The sequence below is a fragment of the Peromyscus leucopus genome, chromosome 22 (assembly GCF_004664715.2).
Source record: "Peromyscus leucopus breed LL Stock chromosome 22, UCI_PerLeu_2.1, whole genome shotgun sequence".
Taxonomy (NCBI): domain Eukaryota; kingdom Metazoa; phylum Chordata; class Mammalia; order Rodentia; family Cricetidae; genus Peromyscus; species Peromyscus leucopus.
The window spans coordinates 50,464,186-50,482,506 of record NC_051081.1 but is presented as its reverse complement, the minus strand read 5'-3'; the positions used below and the strand labels follow the sequence as shown (position 1 = coordinate 50,482,506).

The following is an 18,321-nucleotide window of genomic DNA, read 5'->3' as shown; positions in this document are numbered from 1 at the left end:
AAAGGCGCAAAGCTACACAGAGAAACCCTGTCTTGAAAAACAAAAAAAAAAAAAAAAAAAAAAAAAAAAAAAAAAAAAAAAAGAAAATCAATAAGATTGACAAGCCTTTATCTAAATGAACTAAAGGGTGGAGAGCAAATACTCAAATTTACCAAATTAGAAATGAGAAAGGGGATGTAACAACAGACACTGAGAAAATCCAGAGAATAATATGGACATACTTTAAAACCTGTACTCCAGTAAATTGGAAAATCTAAAAGAAATGGATACTTTTCTTGATACATACCACTTATCCAAGTTAAATCAAATCAGAAAAACAATTTAAACAGACCTATAATCCTCAGTGATATTATTAGAAGCAGTCATTAATAGTCTCCCAACCAAAAAAAAGCCCAGGGCCAGATTGTTTTATGGCAGAATTCTACCACACATTCAAAGAACAGTTAATCCCAATACTACTCAAATTATCCCACAAAATAGAAACAGAAGGAACATTGTCCATTTCATCTTATGAAGCCATAATTACTCTGATATACAAACCACATAAATACCCAACAAAGGAAGAGAATTACAGATCAATTTCCTAATTGAACATGCATGCAAAAATTCTCACTAAAATACTTACAGACCAAATCCAAGCTCACATCAAAATGATCATCCACCATGATCAAGTAGGCTTCATCCTAGAGACAAGGAATGGTTCAACATATCTAAATTGATAAATATTATTCATCATTTCAAATGTAATGTTTCACAAACTGAAAGACAAAAACACATGATCATCTCATTAGATGCAGAAAAGGCCTTTGACAAACACTCCTTCATGATAAAAGTCCTAGAGATACTAGGGATGCAAGGGACATACCTCAACATCATAAAGGCAATTTACAGCAAGTCCTTAGACAATATCAACTTTAGTGGAGAGAAATTCAGGTACAAGACAAGGTTGTCCACTCTCTATATACCTATTCAATAAAGTACTTGAAGTCTTAGCTAGAACAATAAAAGAAATGATGGAGATCAAGGGGGTACATATTAGAAAGGAAGAAATCTAAGTATCTTTATTTGCAGATGATATGATTGTGTACATAAGTGACCCTAAAAATTCTACCAGGAAACCCCTCAGCTGACAAATACTTTCAGCAAAGTAGTTGGATACAAAATTAACTCCTAAAAATCAGTAACCCTCCTATATACAAATGACAAATAGACTGAGAAAGAAATCAGAAAAAAACACATCTATAGCTTCAAATAATATAATAGTTTCAAATAATATAAAATGTCATAGAGGTAACTTTAAGCAGGTGGAAGACTTGTATGATAAAACTTCAAATTTTTGAAGAAATAAATTGAAGAAGATATCAGAGGACAGAAAACTTTCCCATGCTCATGGATCAGTAGGATTAACATAGTAAAAATGGCCACTCTACCAAAAGTAATCTACAGATTGATTGCAATCCTCATAAAAATTTCAACATAATTCTTAAAAGATCTTGAAAGGACAATTCTCAGCTTCATATGAAGAAAACAAAAACCCAGGATAGCTAAAACAATCCTGAATAATAAAAGCAATGCAGAAAGTATCACTATTCCCAATTTCAAATTGTCCTAGAAAGCAATAGTAATAAAAACAACATAGTATTGGCACAAAAATATACACGTTGATCAATGGAATCAAACTGAAGACCGAGACATAAATGTTCACACCTATGGACACCTAAGTTTTGAAAAAGAAGCCATAAATATGTACTAGAAAAAAGACAGGATCTTCAACAAAGGGTGCTTGTCAAACTGAATGTCTAAATGTAGAAGAGTACAAACAGATCCATGCTTACTTATCACCTTATGCAAAACTCAACATAAAACAAGATACACTGTACCTCATAGAAGAGAAAGTAGGGAATACCCTTGGACTTATTGACACAGGAAATGACTTTCTGTACAGAATACTCTTACCACAGGCACTAATATCAACAATTAACAAATGAAACCTCATGAAACTGAGAAGTGTCTGCACAGCAAAGGCCACTGTCATTCATATAAAGTAAGCAGCATACAGAACGGGAAAAGTTTTTAACTAACTTCGCATCCTATAGAAGGCTAATATCCAGAATACATAAAGAACTCAAAAACTAGATATTAAGAAAACAAATAATCCAATTAAAAATGGGCTACAGATCTAAATAGAATTCTTAGTGGAGAAAACTCAAATGTCTGAGAAACACTTAAAGAAATGTTCAAAATCCTTAGACATCAGGGGAAAGTAAATCAAAACTACTTTGAGATTTCATCTTAAGCCTATCAGAATGGCTAAGATCAATAAAACAGTGACAGTTCATTCAATGAGGATGTGGAGCAAGGGGAGGAATCATCCATTGCTGGTGGGAGTGCAAGCTTGTACAGCCACTGTGGAAATCACTGTGGCAGTTCCTCAGGAGGATGGGAATCAGTCTACCTCAAGATTCAGCTATACTACCTAAGGATGCTTCATTCTGTCACAAAGAAACTTGCTCAACCATGTTCACTGCTGCTCTACTTATAATAACTAAAAATTCGAAACAACCTAGATGTCCTTCAACAAGAGAACGAATAAAGAAAATGTGGGACACAATGAAGTATTACTCAGCTGTTTAAAAAAAAAATGACAACATGAAATTTGCAGGCAAATGGATGGAACTAGAAAAAAATCATCCTGAGTGAGGTATCCCAGACCCAGAAAAACAAATATGGTATGTAATCTCAACATGTGGATATTAGTTTTTAAGTCAATGATAACCAAGCTACAATCTGTAGCACTACCAAGGGTAGGTATAGAATAAGGGTCTCAAGGGTACAGATAGATCTCATTAAGAAAAGAGAATAGAATAGTCATGGGTGGATGGGGCAGGGCCAGAACGGGAGGATCAGTTGAGGATGGAAAGGGGACAAGGGAGGGGATATGGGGAGGGCTATTTGAGAGGTAGTATGGAAACCTAATACAATAGAAGCTTCCTAAAATATATGCCTATATGAAGGCAATCTAAATGTCGTTTACAAATGATGGGGGTGGGGGACAGAATCACAACTGATCATCTCTTGTCACTAAATGAGGTTTCTAGTCCTAATATTCAGTTATATCTAATTGAGTTGTTGGACAAAGAGGTCTCATGGCAATCCCCAAATACCCGGGCTGCCGCAAAGACAACAGGTTACTCTCCACACTGACAGCAAGACCCCATTGTTAAAGACAATACCTGTGCAACTCATTGAACTTGGAGTAATTGATCTGGTGCCTGCATAGGGCCTTCACTCCTGTGTTCTAGCATCTTTAATACAGGAAGGTATTCTGCATGCTGCCAAAGAGAAACACAAACTCCAAGCCAGATGCAAACCTTTTATCCACAATGATGCCCTGCCTGCAAGTGTGCTAGGGCAGTGGTGCCACAAAGCTTGTAAGACTAACCGAACAATATCTGATTTGACTCAAGGCCCACTCCATGAGATTGAACCCATACCCAACACTGCCTGGGTGACCAAGAACTAGAGCCTAGAAAGTAGCAAGGAGATGACTCCTAATGATATTCTGCTGTTGTAGCTAGAGTTTTCCTGCCTGGCCCACAGTCAGGACAAATCTCTGTCACCCGCCAGTCCCACAGCCGCTCAGACCCAACCAAGTAAACAGAGGCTTATATTGCTTACAAACTGTATGGCCGTGGCAGGCTTCTTGCTAACTGTTCTATAGCTTAAATTAATCCATTTCCACAAATCTATACCCTGCCACGAGACTCGTGGCTTACCGGCATCTTTTCATGCTGCTTGTCAGGGTGGCGGCTGGCAGTGACTCCTGCCTTCCTGTACTTTTATCTCTCCTCTCTGTTAGTCCCGCCTATACTTCCTGCCTAGCCACGGCCAATCAGGTTTTATTTATTGACCAATCAGAGCAACTTGACATACAGTCCATTCCCCAGCACAGCCAAGCCAAGTGCAGACCATCTCAGACACCTGCACTCAGGCTTGTGGTCCTAACCATCCTCTATGCGGACCTGCTGGGTAAAGCCATGAGGAACCCAAGAACAGGCTCCCACAGGACATACAGAACATCCCACAGCATGCTGTACTCATAGTTAGTGCCTTGCTCAGTTGTCCTCAGAGAAACTTTCTCCTGTAGCAGATGGGAACAAATACAGAAACCTAAAGACAGACATTATGCAGATAGTCAGAGACCTTAGAACACTCAGCCCTAAATGGGATGTTTCAAACCACTCTTCTCAGGCATCAGGAAATCTCAAGGAAGAGGTGGTGGAAAGACTGTAAGAGACAGAGAGGATGGAGAACACCAAGAAAACAAGGCCCTCTAAATAAATCAACATGATCAAAACACATACAAACTCACAGAGACTAGGGCGGCATGCATAGGGCCCGCATGGGTCTGCACCAGGGCCTCTGTGTATATATTATAGCTTCCAGTTTAGTATTTTTGTGGGATTCCTGAGTGTATGAACAAATGAGTCTCTGATTCTTGTGTTTTCTCTTGGGCTCTTTTCCTTCTGTTTGTTTGTCTTGTCCCGCTCCAATGTGATAGTTTTAGTTTTATATTTTGTTATAATTTATTACTACTTAGAAGCCCGTTTCTTTCTAATGAGAGGAAGAAAGGGAATGGATCTGGATGGGGGAAGGGAGTGGGGAGGTACTGGGAGGAGTAGAAGGAGGGGAAACCTCAGTCAGGATATAATATGTAAGTAAAGAATCTATTTTCAATAAAAGGGCATGGGAGAGAAACAGAAATAAACAAAGCAAAGTTTGCAACTTTGCCAGGAATGTGAAAAATCAATTTGAAAAGCCACTCAAATAACATTTAAAAGACTATACCGTGTGCTTGCTGAAGATATGAAGTAGCAAAAAGTCTCAGGAATTTCTAGTGGAAGTGTAAAATGCCACTTCAGATGACTCTTTGGAAACATATAAATAGCCATACATTTATTATTATGAACTAGCAATTACTATTGTTGATATTTACCCAAAAGAATTAAAACATTTCTGCATAGGAAACCATCATGGGAATATTTATAGCAGTTTAGTTTGGAATAACTCCAGTTATGTTGAAAACAACATAACTGTTTGTTTGAAAAAAAAAAAACAAAAAAAGAAGATAAAAGACTAAATTGTGTTTTCACATATAAAAATACAGCCTGGCAGGAGAAAAGAAGATGAATTTCTGATCTCTGGCCAACATATATGATTCCCACTTATTTTGTGGTGTATGGTGGTTAGGAAAGGTTGAACTCTTTGTACTTTCACTTATGTGCAATTCAAACACAGACAGAACCGATAGAGAGTAACAGATTAGTTTGATGTTGCAAGTGGGCAAACGAGAAATGTTTAAAGAGACGGGACTATTGTACCAACTGCATCAGCAAGACGGGTCAATTTGGAAAGTGAACATTTAAATGTTCTGAAATAAAACTGAGTAAAAAATGCATACTGTTAAGATGCAGATGGAAAAGGAATACAACATACAGTATATACATTTTATTTTGCTCTCATAAACTGGAAATGTACCTGATGATTTGTGGGATGGACTTTCCCATAGCTTTATTCTTACTAATACTCCTGTACTGGGCCACAGAGAACCAAACTGATACCTTCTAAGGAAAACAAAGAAGGCTCTGCTATGACTCTAGTTCAGTTTCTACTATTATAATAAATTCCATATTTCAAACACCAGCTGCCAAAGTGTATCTGTATTATTTTATTAGATAGCTCTGTGTTTTGCTAGATAAAAGGCTTTCCCCCTGTATTACTTGGTCATTCCTTCTATTTCTAGTGTACTTGCATCACCAGGTGAAATGGTGGTATTGATATCAGCAGCATTTTCCATCTGAAATACTTGATGAAATACTTGATTACAGACAATCAATCAGATGAGTACCATAGCTGGTGACCTCACTTGGACTTTGTCCATTCTTACGTTTGCTTCTCCAAAGGCAAGATAATGGTCCACCTTCTCCCACATGCTGTGGAGTTCAAGAGTTGCATGCATTCTATTATGACAAAGAAATATTTACACCGGGAATGTAAAATGTTATGTAAGAGCAAGCATATATTGCTGGACATACTAACTCAGTTTCTGGGCATACCAGAATTTTACTTGTGACGGCCAGCCATCTCCAAAATTTCTGACAAGAAAAGCCAACTGTATCAAATTTTACATCTATTAAAGACAACTATGAAGTGCATCTTTTGTTAATCCTCAAATTCAATTTTTTTTTAAATTAAAACTTAGATGATTTAACTAATGAGGAGAAGATACTTAGTGAGGAGAGAGGGCCAACCAGCTTTCGCCTAGGATCCCAAGATTCCATGTTTTCATAATTGGTGAGAGTTTGAGTGTTCAGAGTTAGCCATCTGCAAGATTTCACAACATAAGAAGACAGAGATGAGATAACCAATAAACGAGGACTGGAAGTCATTCCCTTTGCTAACATTTGACTTTAAATGCTTAATTGTATGCGAGAAGAATGAAACTGAAATATATTCTGAAACTAGAGTTCTTTTCCCACTATGGTATGTTTTTAATCTTTCAGTGAATAACCCTATACCTTCCAATCTGAAATCCGAAGCAAAGAAGGCTGCCAAAATATTAAGAGAATTCACAGAAATAACTTCCAGAAATGGGCCTGATAAGATCATTCCTGGTAGGTAAATGTCTAAATATGTTTGTTTTCCACATTGCTTTCTACATTCCTTAGCATTTCTCCATAAATGTCCTATGGAAACAAGCAAGCATTTAGACCACCCTAGTCTCAGACCTCAGAGGGGCAGCACTTTGTAGGCAATCTTCTAGTAGATAGACAAAGACCAGAGCCAGTCAGCAGAAAAATTGTCCCTCACTTTGCTTCCCTCCACTTAGAGGTACCAGCCTAAACCCTTGAGTCTCTGCTCCTTTCAGCTTTTTAAACTCTCTGTTCTTTTAAAATCAATATTGGGGGAATTTGCAAACAGATTTTCAAAACTCACTAGCTAACCTCTCAAATAAATTTTTACGATGTAAGCTTTTTAAAGCACTTTACAATGTTTCTTGCAAATAGGGAAATTGTATTTATAAGTAACAATATTTTTCATATAAGCAAAAGGCACCAAAGAGAATTTGGTCCATAATTCCGATGAATTCCCTAACTGCCTTCCTGTTCTTCTAAATGACACTATTATTTTATGTCCAAAGCTCTCATCAACAATAGCAGTAACTCCTGAAATGATGCATAACAAGTGCTGAATTCCTGTGTTCACATATATGCTAATGTAGCTCATCAAACTCAAGTCTTCCCTTGCAAGTAAACAGAGTGAATAGTGGTGAGATTGTACCTTTAGTGGATACATGCACTTATAACTCTCATTTTATGTAATGAACTCTGAAATGTGAGTAAACTAGTATTGTAACAGAATTAGAAATTCAATATAAAGTGGTAGTTCAAACAGACCATGAGTTTAAAAAGAAAACCTTTTGAAATGGCAAATCACTTAATTTTGTTGTCAAATACAAAATTTCATATTAATAATGAATTTGGCTATATATCTTTAAAATCAAAGCTCTGTCACAAGCTGCCTTTTAGTCATTGCTATTTTGTTTGTTTGCAGCCCATGTGATTGCAAAAGCAAAAGGACTTGCAGTTTTGTCTGTGATTAAAGCTGGATTTCTGGTGACAGCCAGGGGAGGCAGTGGGATTGTCCTGGCACGTCTTCCAGATGGAAGTAAGTTGATACTTGTAAAGACCTTAAATCTTCTGTGTTCTGCATCTGTCATTGATGTCTTCATAGGTAGTATGACTTGCTAATCTGCTGTGTGCTTCTTCTGGAAACGTGTAGTGTGTGTTAGGAAGCAAGGAACCTAGCCTTAGATTATTACTAGATGGGACTCCAGGTATATCTGACTATGTTATATTATGCTTTGTAGGCCTTCTATGGAACACTTTCTTGAACATACTACACACATTTCTCTTGTTGAATGTGAGTTATTGTTCCTCAGTTCTGTGGGAAAGCCAGTTTCTCCTGTTTATGGTTGGAATCTGTAGACTTCTCTGTTTCTCCGGAAGATAGTGACATTTGAAGATCTGCCTCCTCCTGCCAGTAGAATCATGTTGAGAGCATTATAACATATCTGTACTAAAAACTGTTGTTTGATTTTTCAGAGACAAATTCAAGATGCATTTGCTAAGAATCCTTATAGTAGTATTTAAAACGTAGTTACATGTCAGAACCAACTAAAGTACCTTTTCAATTTGACCTGTGTTATTCTTCTTATGAGGGAACACATTGTGTTCTGTCAGTAACTGTGTGGACAGAAATCATTTATACTTTCAGATAAGAAACACAGGTATTGATAAACATGTCCTTTGTCCCTGGGTTGGATTCATTGTTTCTCCATAGACAACAGTACAGTTCTCTTCCTACAGTTGTAGCTCTACTTTTTATAGTTCAAGGTTGCCTTTGGTATTGGGTATATTATAATTCCAGTACTGTATCCACCAGTCACTTTTCCTTCCCTAGTCCTTTAATAAAAAGTCTTAACATGTAACCACTTCATATTTTAAAATAATAAAAATCCTAAATCTTTAAAAATTGGAAAATATGAAGCTTTTTTTGTTTTTTTTTTTTTTTGAAATATTGCCCAAATGCTCAAGGGTAGAAGTCTCAGCTGTGACACCAAACACAGATAACTTCTGAGAGGATCCCTCTTAGAGAAGGGCTAGTCTCCACAGGAAGGCTCTGCAGATTTGTCTGCTGTCTGTTGACAAGACGACTTGTAGCTTAAAGGTGAGGGTCTGTCTCCACCAACCTCTCCACCCCTGCTCTCAGCCACACTACATTTTTCTATTATTCTCAAAAACTTAAGTTTCTTTCCCCCATCTTCCAGAACAGCAGCTATAAGCCTGCTGGGGAAAAAAGGCTGCCCAAATACGGCCAGGGAAGTTCCTGATCCCAGAGAACAGGCATGGAGGGTAGGAATTGAAGTCCCAAGGCAGCACAGGGTTTGGAAGAGATCCCTGGGGCTGGTGTAAACTACAACATTTATCTGAGAGGTTAGGGGGGAAAAGACGCTCAGTCTCTTGATCGTTTCATTCTTTATTCTTTCTGTCATTCTCTCTTTCACATTGACATGTATATACCCCAACAAAATCTTTCAGGCAATATTCAGAGTCAAAAAAGTTGCACTCCTAGATAAAGACATGACTAAAAACAGAGACATCCTGACAACTCTCATGCAATATAAATAGATCAAAGTAGCCTGTCATGAGCAAACAAGGAGCATATTTTCTCAGCCAACTCTTTTAATTGACAGGCTGTAAATTGTAATTATAAAGAATCAATTACTTTATTATCTATCTTGAGAGGTAATCTTATAAGGAATTTCAAAGGAATCATAAACCTAAACTATTGAAAAGCCCGGAGAATGAGAAGATTGTGTGTTTATAACCTATGCTTTGAGTGTAATGGCCACTTTTGACCTGATGCCTTAGTTATTTCCAGGCAGTGGAAAGGCAGTTCAACTAACTCATGACTAGGTAGACATTTTTAGCTAATACTCTGTAATCAGGAATCATAAATGTCGAATTCTCTTTAGGTCTCTGAGATTCGTGGTGAGAGCTGGGTTTTCAGACAAAGAAAGCTAAGGGTGTAACAGCTTATCTGATTCAAGCTAGGTTACCATATATATCTTTTAATATGAGCTCAATTGGCACTTTCAACGATACTATGACCAAAACACCTAAAACTCAAAGTATATTTTCTGCCCTGTGTGTAATTTTTGATTATCCAAGAATACCTGCAGCCTTCATTTGGGGCTAAAGAGTCAAAATATTTTCTGTAGCCTTGACTAGTCAGACTTTATTTTCACAAACTGAGGTTAGGAATGGGTGCAAGAAATTAATCATTTGCCAGATAGCAATAATTGGGCTGTTTTTGTATTTACAGCCTAGCCAGACAGTACAGCTGCGTGTCCTTGTGAACTAAAGATTGGGAATGTTTATCTTAAAAACCGTTAGCAAGGCATCTGATCTAATCTAAAGCTATTTTGAAGCTTTGTATCAACTAGTGGTACTCAACCATAAAATTAAAGGAATTTGAGTCATTCTGGCTCCCAATTAATCATTAATTTAAGCTGTGATCAGAATCAGCTTCTAGGGGGAACTCATGGACCAACTGTGTAGCATATCCATATATTCATTTTTATTCATTAAAATTATACAGCTTAAGGAGGAATCATCTTTTTTGACAATCCACAGATATAAATTCCCAGTAGATTGGGATGTTTTCATGACATAAGCACACTACAATACAGGTAGTAGGGGACTCCCCCACATATATGTACATATCAGATACCAGAGAAAAGCATGTACAGATACAACAGAAGCAAAAGATATTTTCAGAGTCTGTAGTCTCGTGGATCTGCCTGAACGAGATTGATCCCTCAGAGATTTTCTTCTTGGTGGACTGACATCTCGAACTTCAGTTGCCATCTGCTGTTCCTCTGACATGTCTACTGGCTACCAGCAAGTAGGCATTTCTTAGCAGAGGAGTGGAAAGCAGCTTTGGGAATTTGAGACACTGAATCCTGTAATCAAAACTCTTCCAAGACTGGCAGGTTAATTCTAGATGTATTCATCAGTAACACTTGTCTAGGATGTGTTCCCTAGCAAAGGAAGGTTAGCATAGAAGTATCATTTATAGATAAAGACTCTCAATACCAAGCTAAAAATAGTTTTTCTAGATTTGTTTCTATGCAGAAAAAGTAAGTACACATCAATCCTAAAATTCCAAAGAGAATTATTGTGCTTAGTTTACAATTGTAAAGGAAACTCCTTTTGCACAGAAGAGCCAAAACAATTTGCAATGGCAACAAATTAGAGTTATGTTACCCATCTCTGTTAGTGATTGAAACAGACTCTTGAATCTTGATCTATTATGTCTGTGATACAATTGTGGCCCTGAAAGAGTTAAACATGAGAAAGAGGAACGAGTACCAGCCCCAAGCCCCCAAACCCTTAGCCTTAGCAGAACATTAGGAAGAGGAATGAATACCAGTCCCAGGCCCCCAAACCGTTAGCCTCAGAAGAAATATTCTTGGGATATCCTGTAGCCTCAACAGAATAACCTTGTGACATTGTCTGTGTCTAGCAGAACATCCTGTGGCTATTCTAGGAAGAAAAGCAACCCCCATGGAAAGTCCCCATAGCTGTACACCCCTTCCCGGTGCTGATCTCTAAACTAGCCAATTATGTATTGCCCCAAATGCTATGCTAATTTTGTGGGGTTTGCCTTTAAAAGATGACTGCAATTATTGTTCGGGGCTCCTCTCACTGAATAGTGCAGAGGGTCCGTGTGTGCAAACGACCAAATAAAGCCTCTTGCTGATTGCATCAACTGGTCTGGAATCCGGGTTTCTGGGGCGCCCACCTGAGAGGGTAGTGCCCTGCGTCTGGGGTCTATCAGCCCAAACCTAGGCAGTTAAGTTTTAAAAATATTGATAGTTAGCTGGACAATGGTGGCGCACACCTTTAATCCCAGCACTCAGGAGGCAGAGGCAGGTGTATCTCTGAGTTCGAGGCCAGCCTGGGCTACAGAGTAAGTTCTAGGAAAGGCACAAAGCTACACAGAGAAACCTTGCCTTGGAAAACCAATATATATATATATGGATGGATAGATAGATAGATAGATAGATAGATAGATAGATAGATGAAATTATCAGATATTGTATATGATGAGTGGATAATAAGATCATAGTTTAGTTTATATGAGCTATTAGGGAGAGCATGGGTCACATGAATTTGTGAGTATGACACTCTTGGTTAATATTTAATGTCTTTAAAAAAACCTTTAACTTTTAAAATATTTTAAAGTATAAGATACATGAGCCTTTTGAAAAAAATATTATTTTCTTCATATGAAAGACATTTTATAGGTTACATTGTTTTTGTTTGTTTGTATCAGAATGGTCTGCACCTTCAGCCATTGGGATAGCTGGGCTTGGTGGAGGATTCGAAATAGGAATAGAGGTGAGTGGACTGTCAATGCCATTGCCACAGTCCCAAAGGTACCCCAAACTGACATGATAGAACTGAGGCTTCTTAGTGCTCTTGCTTTGCTTTCTTATACCTGTGAGACTTGTTTCCTTCTCCCTCTCCTCTCCTTGTCTCTTCTCTCAGCCTTATATATTAACTGTTGTCTAATTTCAAGACAACACAAAGCATTTCAGTCATGATCCTCGATATTTCATCTCCGTTGTGTACAGCAGAATCCACTTTGGAACCTTGGAGGTGGTATTCCCAGCAACTCTGGCCTTGGGTGCCTTCAGTTTCCTTCCTGTAGATACGCTACCAAGACTTCTAGTCCAGTGTCCCCAGCCCTCCTCCTTCAGCTGTTCGCTCATTTCAACAACTCCCCCCTCTTTCCACAACTCCGAACTCCCCCCTCTTTCCACAACTCCGGGTGCGTTTTTACAGTCCCTTCACCTTTCTGTAGACCCTATGCCCTCCTACCTCTCCAACTCCATATGAGCCTTCTCTGAGAGTCAGGTCAAGTGCCATTTGTTTTGAACATATTGAGAATTAAGTAATAACAAGTAGCTTAAATTTCAAAAGACTTAAGACCAAAAAGGAGAGTTCCAAGATCAGACTTTGGAAATTGGGGATTTTTTTTTTCCATTTTAATGGCCTTGAAAAAATGTAATGAAACATAAAGATATTAAACAAACATATCAGCATTGTTTGTAATAGCCAAAACCTGGAAACACCCTAGATGCCCTTCAACTGAAGAATGGATAAATAAATTGTGGCACATATACACAATGGAATACTACTCAGCAGAGAAAAACAATGACATCATGAGGTTTGCAGGCAAATGGATGGATCTAGAAAAATCATCCTGAGTGAGGTAACCCAGACTCAGAAAGACAAATATGGTATGTACTCACTCATAGGAGGATACTAGATGTGGAACAAGGATGACTAGACTGCTACTCACATCACCAGTGAGGCTACCTGGAAAACAGGACCCCAAGAAAGACACAAGGATCACCCAATGACGGAGAAATGGCTGAGATCTTCATGAACAACCTGGACATGAGTGGGAGCAATGAAGGGCGAGGGCCGAGGGAAAGAGAGCGGAAGATCCCAGCTGGATCAAGAACAGAGAGGGAGAACAGGAATAGGAGACCATGGTAAATGAAGACCACATGAAAAAGGAAGAAACAAAGTGCTAGAGAGGCCCACAGAAATCCACAAAGATACCCCCACAATAGACTGCTGGCAATGGCCCAGAGACAGCCGAGACTGACCTACTCTGGTGATGGGATGACCAAACACCCTAATAGTTGTGCCAGAAACCCCATCCAAGGACTGAGGAATCTGGATGCAGACATCCACAGCTAGGCCCCGGGTGGAGCGCTAGGAGTCTAATTAGCGAGAAAGAGGAGGGTTTATATGAGCGAGAATTGTTGAAACCAAGGTTGGATAAAGCACAGGGACAAATAGCCAAACGAATGGAAACACATGAACTATGAACCAAAGGCTGAGGGGCCCCCAACTGGATCAGGCCCTCTGAATAAGTGAGACAGTCGATTGGCTTGATCTGTTTGGGAGGCATCTAGGCAGTGGTACCAGATCCTGTGCTCATTGCATGAGTTGGCTGTTTGAAACCTGGGGCTTATGCAGGGATGCTTGGCTCAATCTGGGAGGAGGGGACTGAACCTGCCTGGACTGAATCTACCAGGTCAATCTCAGTCCTCAGGGGAGGCTTTGCCATGGAGGAGGTGGAAATGGGGGGTGGGCTGGGGGGAAGGGAAGGGGCAGGAAGGGAGGAACAAGGGAATTTGTGGCTGTTATGTAGAACTGAATGGTATTGTAAAATAAAATTAAATTAAATTTAAAAAAAAAAAGAAAAGAAAAAAAAATGTGTTAATTGTCATGGTTCCAATTTTGGCCAATAAAGACGACAATGATTTTAAACTCACAAAAAAAAATTATTCTATTTTCAGAGATACAGCCTCAAATGTATATCGTTTGTAATTTTTTTTGATGTTGTCTCACTGATCCTGAGAAAGAAAGTTTACATCTCACTAAGAACTTTAGAGATACCAGTGACCTTGAATGAGTGAACATTATTTGTAAAAAGACTGAATGAGATAAAATTACTCAGTGAGCTAAACATCTGTGATTGTAGATTTAGATGACAAATCATATTTTTCTTCTGAGTCCTGAAAACATCCAGCCATCTTAACCTTTACATAAAAATCCCCTTGATTAAACAATAAAAAAAAAATCTAAATACTAGGCAACATAACAATAACACACAAATTTTTCATTTGTTATAAAAAATTTTCCCTGGGGGTGGGGTGTTAAGTGATAGGTATCAGTTTCCACTAGGGCTGCACTTAGTAGGTATAACAGCTTCCCGCTAGCTGCATAGGTAGACATCCTCCCCAACACTGCCCCTTATTCTTAGCTTTCCTAACCTTTATTCCTTATTACCTCTGGAACACCGTGGGGCTTATGCAATTAGAGCCTAATTGCATACAATTGGTTGGGAGGAGTGACTGGATACTAATGTGAGGGTCCAGTGACGTCTATCTTCTCCTTTCCTGAAGCAATATGAACATTTAAAAAAGCCTAGCTGTGATTATTTTAAGCAGGCAGTTGTTCAGCTCAGAAGACATTGCACAATATCGTTTTAATAAAAGAAGATTCAATCATTATAGATTTATTTATTACAAGAATAATGTAATAAATTAATATTCCCTGTGTTCATACTGATAAACCATTAGGCCTTTTAAGTTTCCAAGTAAATCTTAGCAAAAATATAAGGTGATTTTTTATGATTTATACAGCATGTAGGATAAATTAATTTTATAGCATTCAAGAGAATTTAGCTGACTGTGATGCTGAAGTTATTTTTGAAAGATTTTAGAAGAGAGTTCCTTTTATCCTTTCCATGTATGAGCATCCCATTATCATAGGCACCTTTATGCCTTGAGATAAATTATAGTAACCTCAATCTACAAATAGTTTATCTCTTAGCTGTTCTTGAGTACACAATGCCTTTTTCTTGGGCTGTTCTGTTCTCCCTGTCAAAGAGTCAAGGGGCCAACCTGATCCAGAACGAAGTCTTTGGAGGAAATTTTGAGACAGACATGCTTGGGTCTGAAGTGGGTGAGCCAAATCCCATCTCCAGAACCAGCTTTTCGGTGAGCTAAAAGAGCATATGACAATTTGTCAGTATTATCCATACCCAAAAGACATTTATTTCTTTATAAGACTGAACCCAGTTACATACATATCCGTAACCAGTTTGTGTTTGTCTGCAGATGGGGACAGACAACCTGAAACCTTAGAAAGTATTCTACCATTTACAAAGACTTCAAGTTTCAGGATAATAGAATGATTCTATGAGGCTTGGAGATAGTGACTCCTTTGCCAGTCAAACCTCTAATATATTTTTTTCCTTTGGCCCTTTTAAAACTTACAGTAACTGTGAAAACATTAAATAGAAAACCATGAAACCAGACATCTAAAGGAATTTAGGAATAGTGTCATCAGGTTGTTCTTTTTCCTTAGTTTGATGTGTCTTTATAATTGAAACGATACGATTATCCAGGTAGGGCAGTAACAAAGGCAGACCATAGGCATAGGGCAAAAGACTCTCAAGAAGGGAAAATACCTTATATCAGAAGAAGCAGTCTTGGAAATGCCCATGGAAAGATCGGGGGGGGGGGGGGACAAAACAAAACAGCTCATTTATTCATACATTTATTCAAAGATGACAACATTCCCGCCCACTGTTTTCCTAATGGACATTCTGACTGTTCTAAGAAGTACAGCTTTGAAAGTCAGTAGTGTAAGGAGATAATAACGCCATGAATTGTGTTAAATACATTCAACATTATCTTTATAGGAAAATTAGAGCAAGGTGCAAAGCACTGAAAAAGACACTGCTTTTAGCCTATCTTAGAATAATCTGATAGAGCTCACAGTGGACTACTGGATTTTTATCACTAGAATTTGGTAGGTGAGGGGGCACCAACCAACTCAGCCTCTTACAGAGGGAATATTACTGAGCCTTTCTTGTCAGAGATGAGAGTTTAGTCTTCAAAGCCTCAAACAGAGCTTCTGAGTGGGGACTGGAAGGTGTGAAATAATCCCTATATCTGATTTGTGAGGTGAGAGGAGCCAGGCCTCAGAATTAGGTATGAGAGATATATGAATCCCTGTAATAACAAGACCAACAGGGAAGTTACTTAACTTCCAGACAGAGTCAAGGGAGCAGGGGTTGGGGGTGAGGGAGAATGGAGAGAAAAGATAGCCTGGCTTATGTGCAGTATGAATATGGAGTATTGTGTGACAACTTTTCCTGGGAAGATGAAATACACATCTACTCACTCCAGATAGGGAACCCACAACAGACCAAAGTACAGATACCACCAGTGTCCAACTTGGTGAACCAATGGAATTTTATTGGGGTTACTTACAGTAATATGGGTAAGGGGTTATTACAGGAGTAGAAATGACTCAGAGAGAGCTGTATCACTGAAGCCCACCCCAGCATGGATGCCAGCTCACAAAGCTGCGAACCTGGAGCCCACTGCAGCCTGTAGACAGCTCAACAGGTTGGAGGGTTCCCTTTCCAGGTGCCTCAGTTGGTCTAAACTTCTTTAAGACAGCTCTGCTGATTTTAGCTTTTTCTAGGAAGCTGATCTCAGTGTCTTCTTTGCAGTGTTAATCCCACCAGTTGAGAATATGACCACTACCACAATTTTTTGAGCCAAATTTGAAGCAGGCTTTATTAAATACTGGCCAGGAAGGTAGACACTGGCCAGGTCCATACCTGAAATTCCCAGAGAATGGCCCCAAACTACATTAAACAGAGGCTTATAAAGGCAAAACCTGCAAGGCTACGTACCTCCCACCTTTCTCTTCCTGTCTGTGTATCTCCTGCCTACATGTGATCAAGCACATCCTGTGCAGTGAAGTAATAGAATGGCTTGTTTTCTTACATGAACAACTCCCAGCATTCCAGGAAGTTATCTGTTTTTGGGCAAGTGGGGTTTATAGGTTAGAGGCATTTTTTTTTTTATTTATAGATCTCTTATGCACAGTATTTAAAACTTAAAACATAACTTTAGCCCTCAAAGCAGCTCTTCTCCTCCAAGCATCTTCTTTGATGCCAAGCCTCTTTCCATCTGAGATGCACTTGAAGCTTTTATTACTTACTCTGTCAGGGAGGAGCCTAATGAATCGAGTCAGTTTCAGGGACTTCCTGAAGCTATTTTGAGTTGTTTACCTTCTGCTTAAGGACCTTCCTGCAGGAAGGAATGTTTCAATGATCCACAGGAGCCAAAGGGGGATACCCCAGGCTTCTTATCAGTGCTCAGAGGTGGGACTGTTAGCTGCCAACTGTCAAGACTTGAGATTATGGGAAGACCTCCTTAGCAACCACAGGAAGTGACACAGATCTCAAGTGATTTCTCCATAGCAGCTCAGAGAAAGGACATCTCAGAATATTTCCCTCAGATTTTACTGTTGGGACTATCTTTTTCTTTTCTTTTCTTTTCTTTTTTCTTTTAGCTCTTATGTTTAACGATTTATTTAATTGAAAAACTTGCACTTTTTAAATTAAATTTTTATAAAAAACATTCCGACTTATATCAGATTCTCAGTGCTATCTTATACTGTCTCAGTGTTGCTTTGCTGCCCAGCCTTCATCAGGAAGACTTTTCTGTTTTTCATTTTCAGCTATAGAAATATAGAAACAGGTTATTGACTGTTTCACCAGTGGCATCACAAAAAGAACACAACATCATCTTACTTCAAAGAAACCAAATACGGAGCAGATGGAAAATTAGAAGATTGACCTTGTTCCTAAGTGGCCTCTCAGAACTTCTTTGCCTTACTTAACTATTCTGAGCTGTTGTAAGTGTAGGGTAAAAAGTCCACACTTACTTCAGTGTTTGAAAGGCCACCAAAACTCACCAATCCCTGACCTTGAAAATTCACCAATCCCTCAGCTTGCCCCAAAAGAAGGACTTGAAATCCCACCATCTCCATTCTGGAAGTCTCCACTCTGGAAAATCCTTCCCCCAAGAAACTCTGTGTGAGCCTGTCTCCTGCTCAGTTACCTGCTGCTTTTTTCTCTTGTGTGAGGTTTGTTGCACCGTGTGATTTTGTGATACTTCTTGTCTCCAGACTGCTGGGATACCTTTCCCTCAGAGCTGTGACACTTCTGTTGGGGAAACCTTTCCCCACAGAGCTTACTAAGCAGGACACAGCAACTAGTGTAGCATTTCTGGAGAGAAAT

At 38.9% G+C, this 18,321-nt stretch overlaps 1 protein-coding gene across 2 annotated transcripts in view; it reads left to right on the top strand.

The window, feature by feature from the left end:
* The window catches only part of Sh3yl1 (SH3 and SYLF domain containing 1), a 41,727-nt gene that overhangs the window by 8,400 nt on the left and 15,006 nt on the right, over nucleotides 1-18,321 (top strand). For both annotated transcript variants that reach the window (XM_028857464.2, XM_037198171.1), the window contains exons 2-4: nucleotides 6,564-6,674; nucleotides 7,615-7,728; nucleotides 11,965-12,029. In XM_028857464.2, coding sequence (XP_028713297.1) covers nucleotides 6,564-6,674; nucleotides 7,615-7,728; nucleotides 11,965-12,029 — 290 coding nt within the window. The remainder of the gene's footprint in view (nucleotides 1-6,563; nucleotides 6,675-7,614; nucleotides 7,729-11,964; nucleotides 12,030-18,321) is intronic.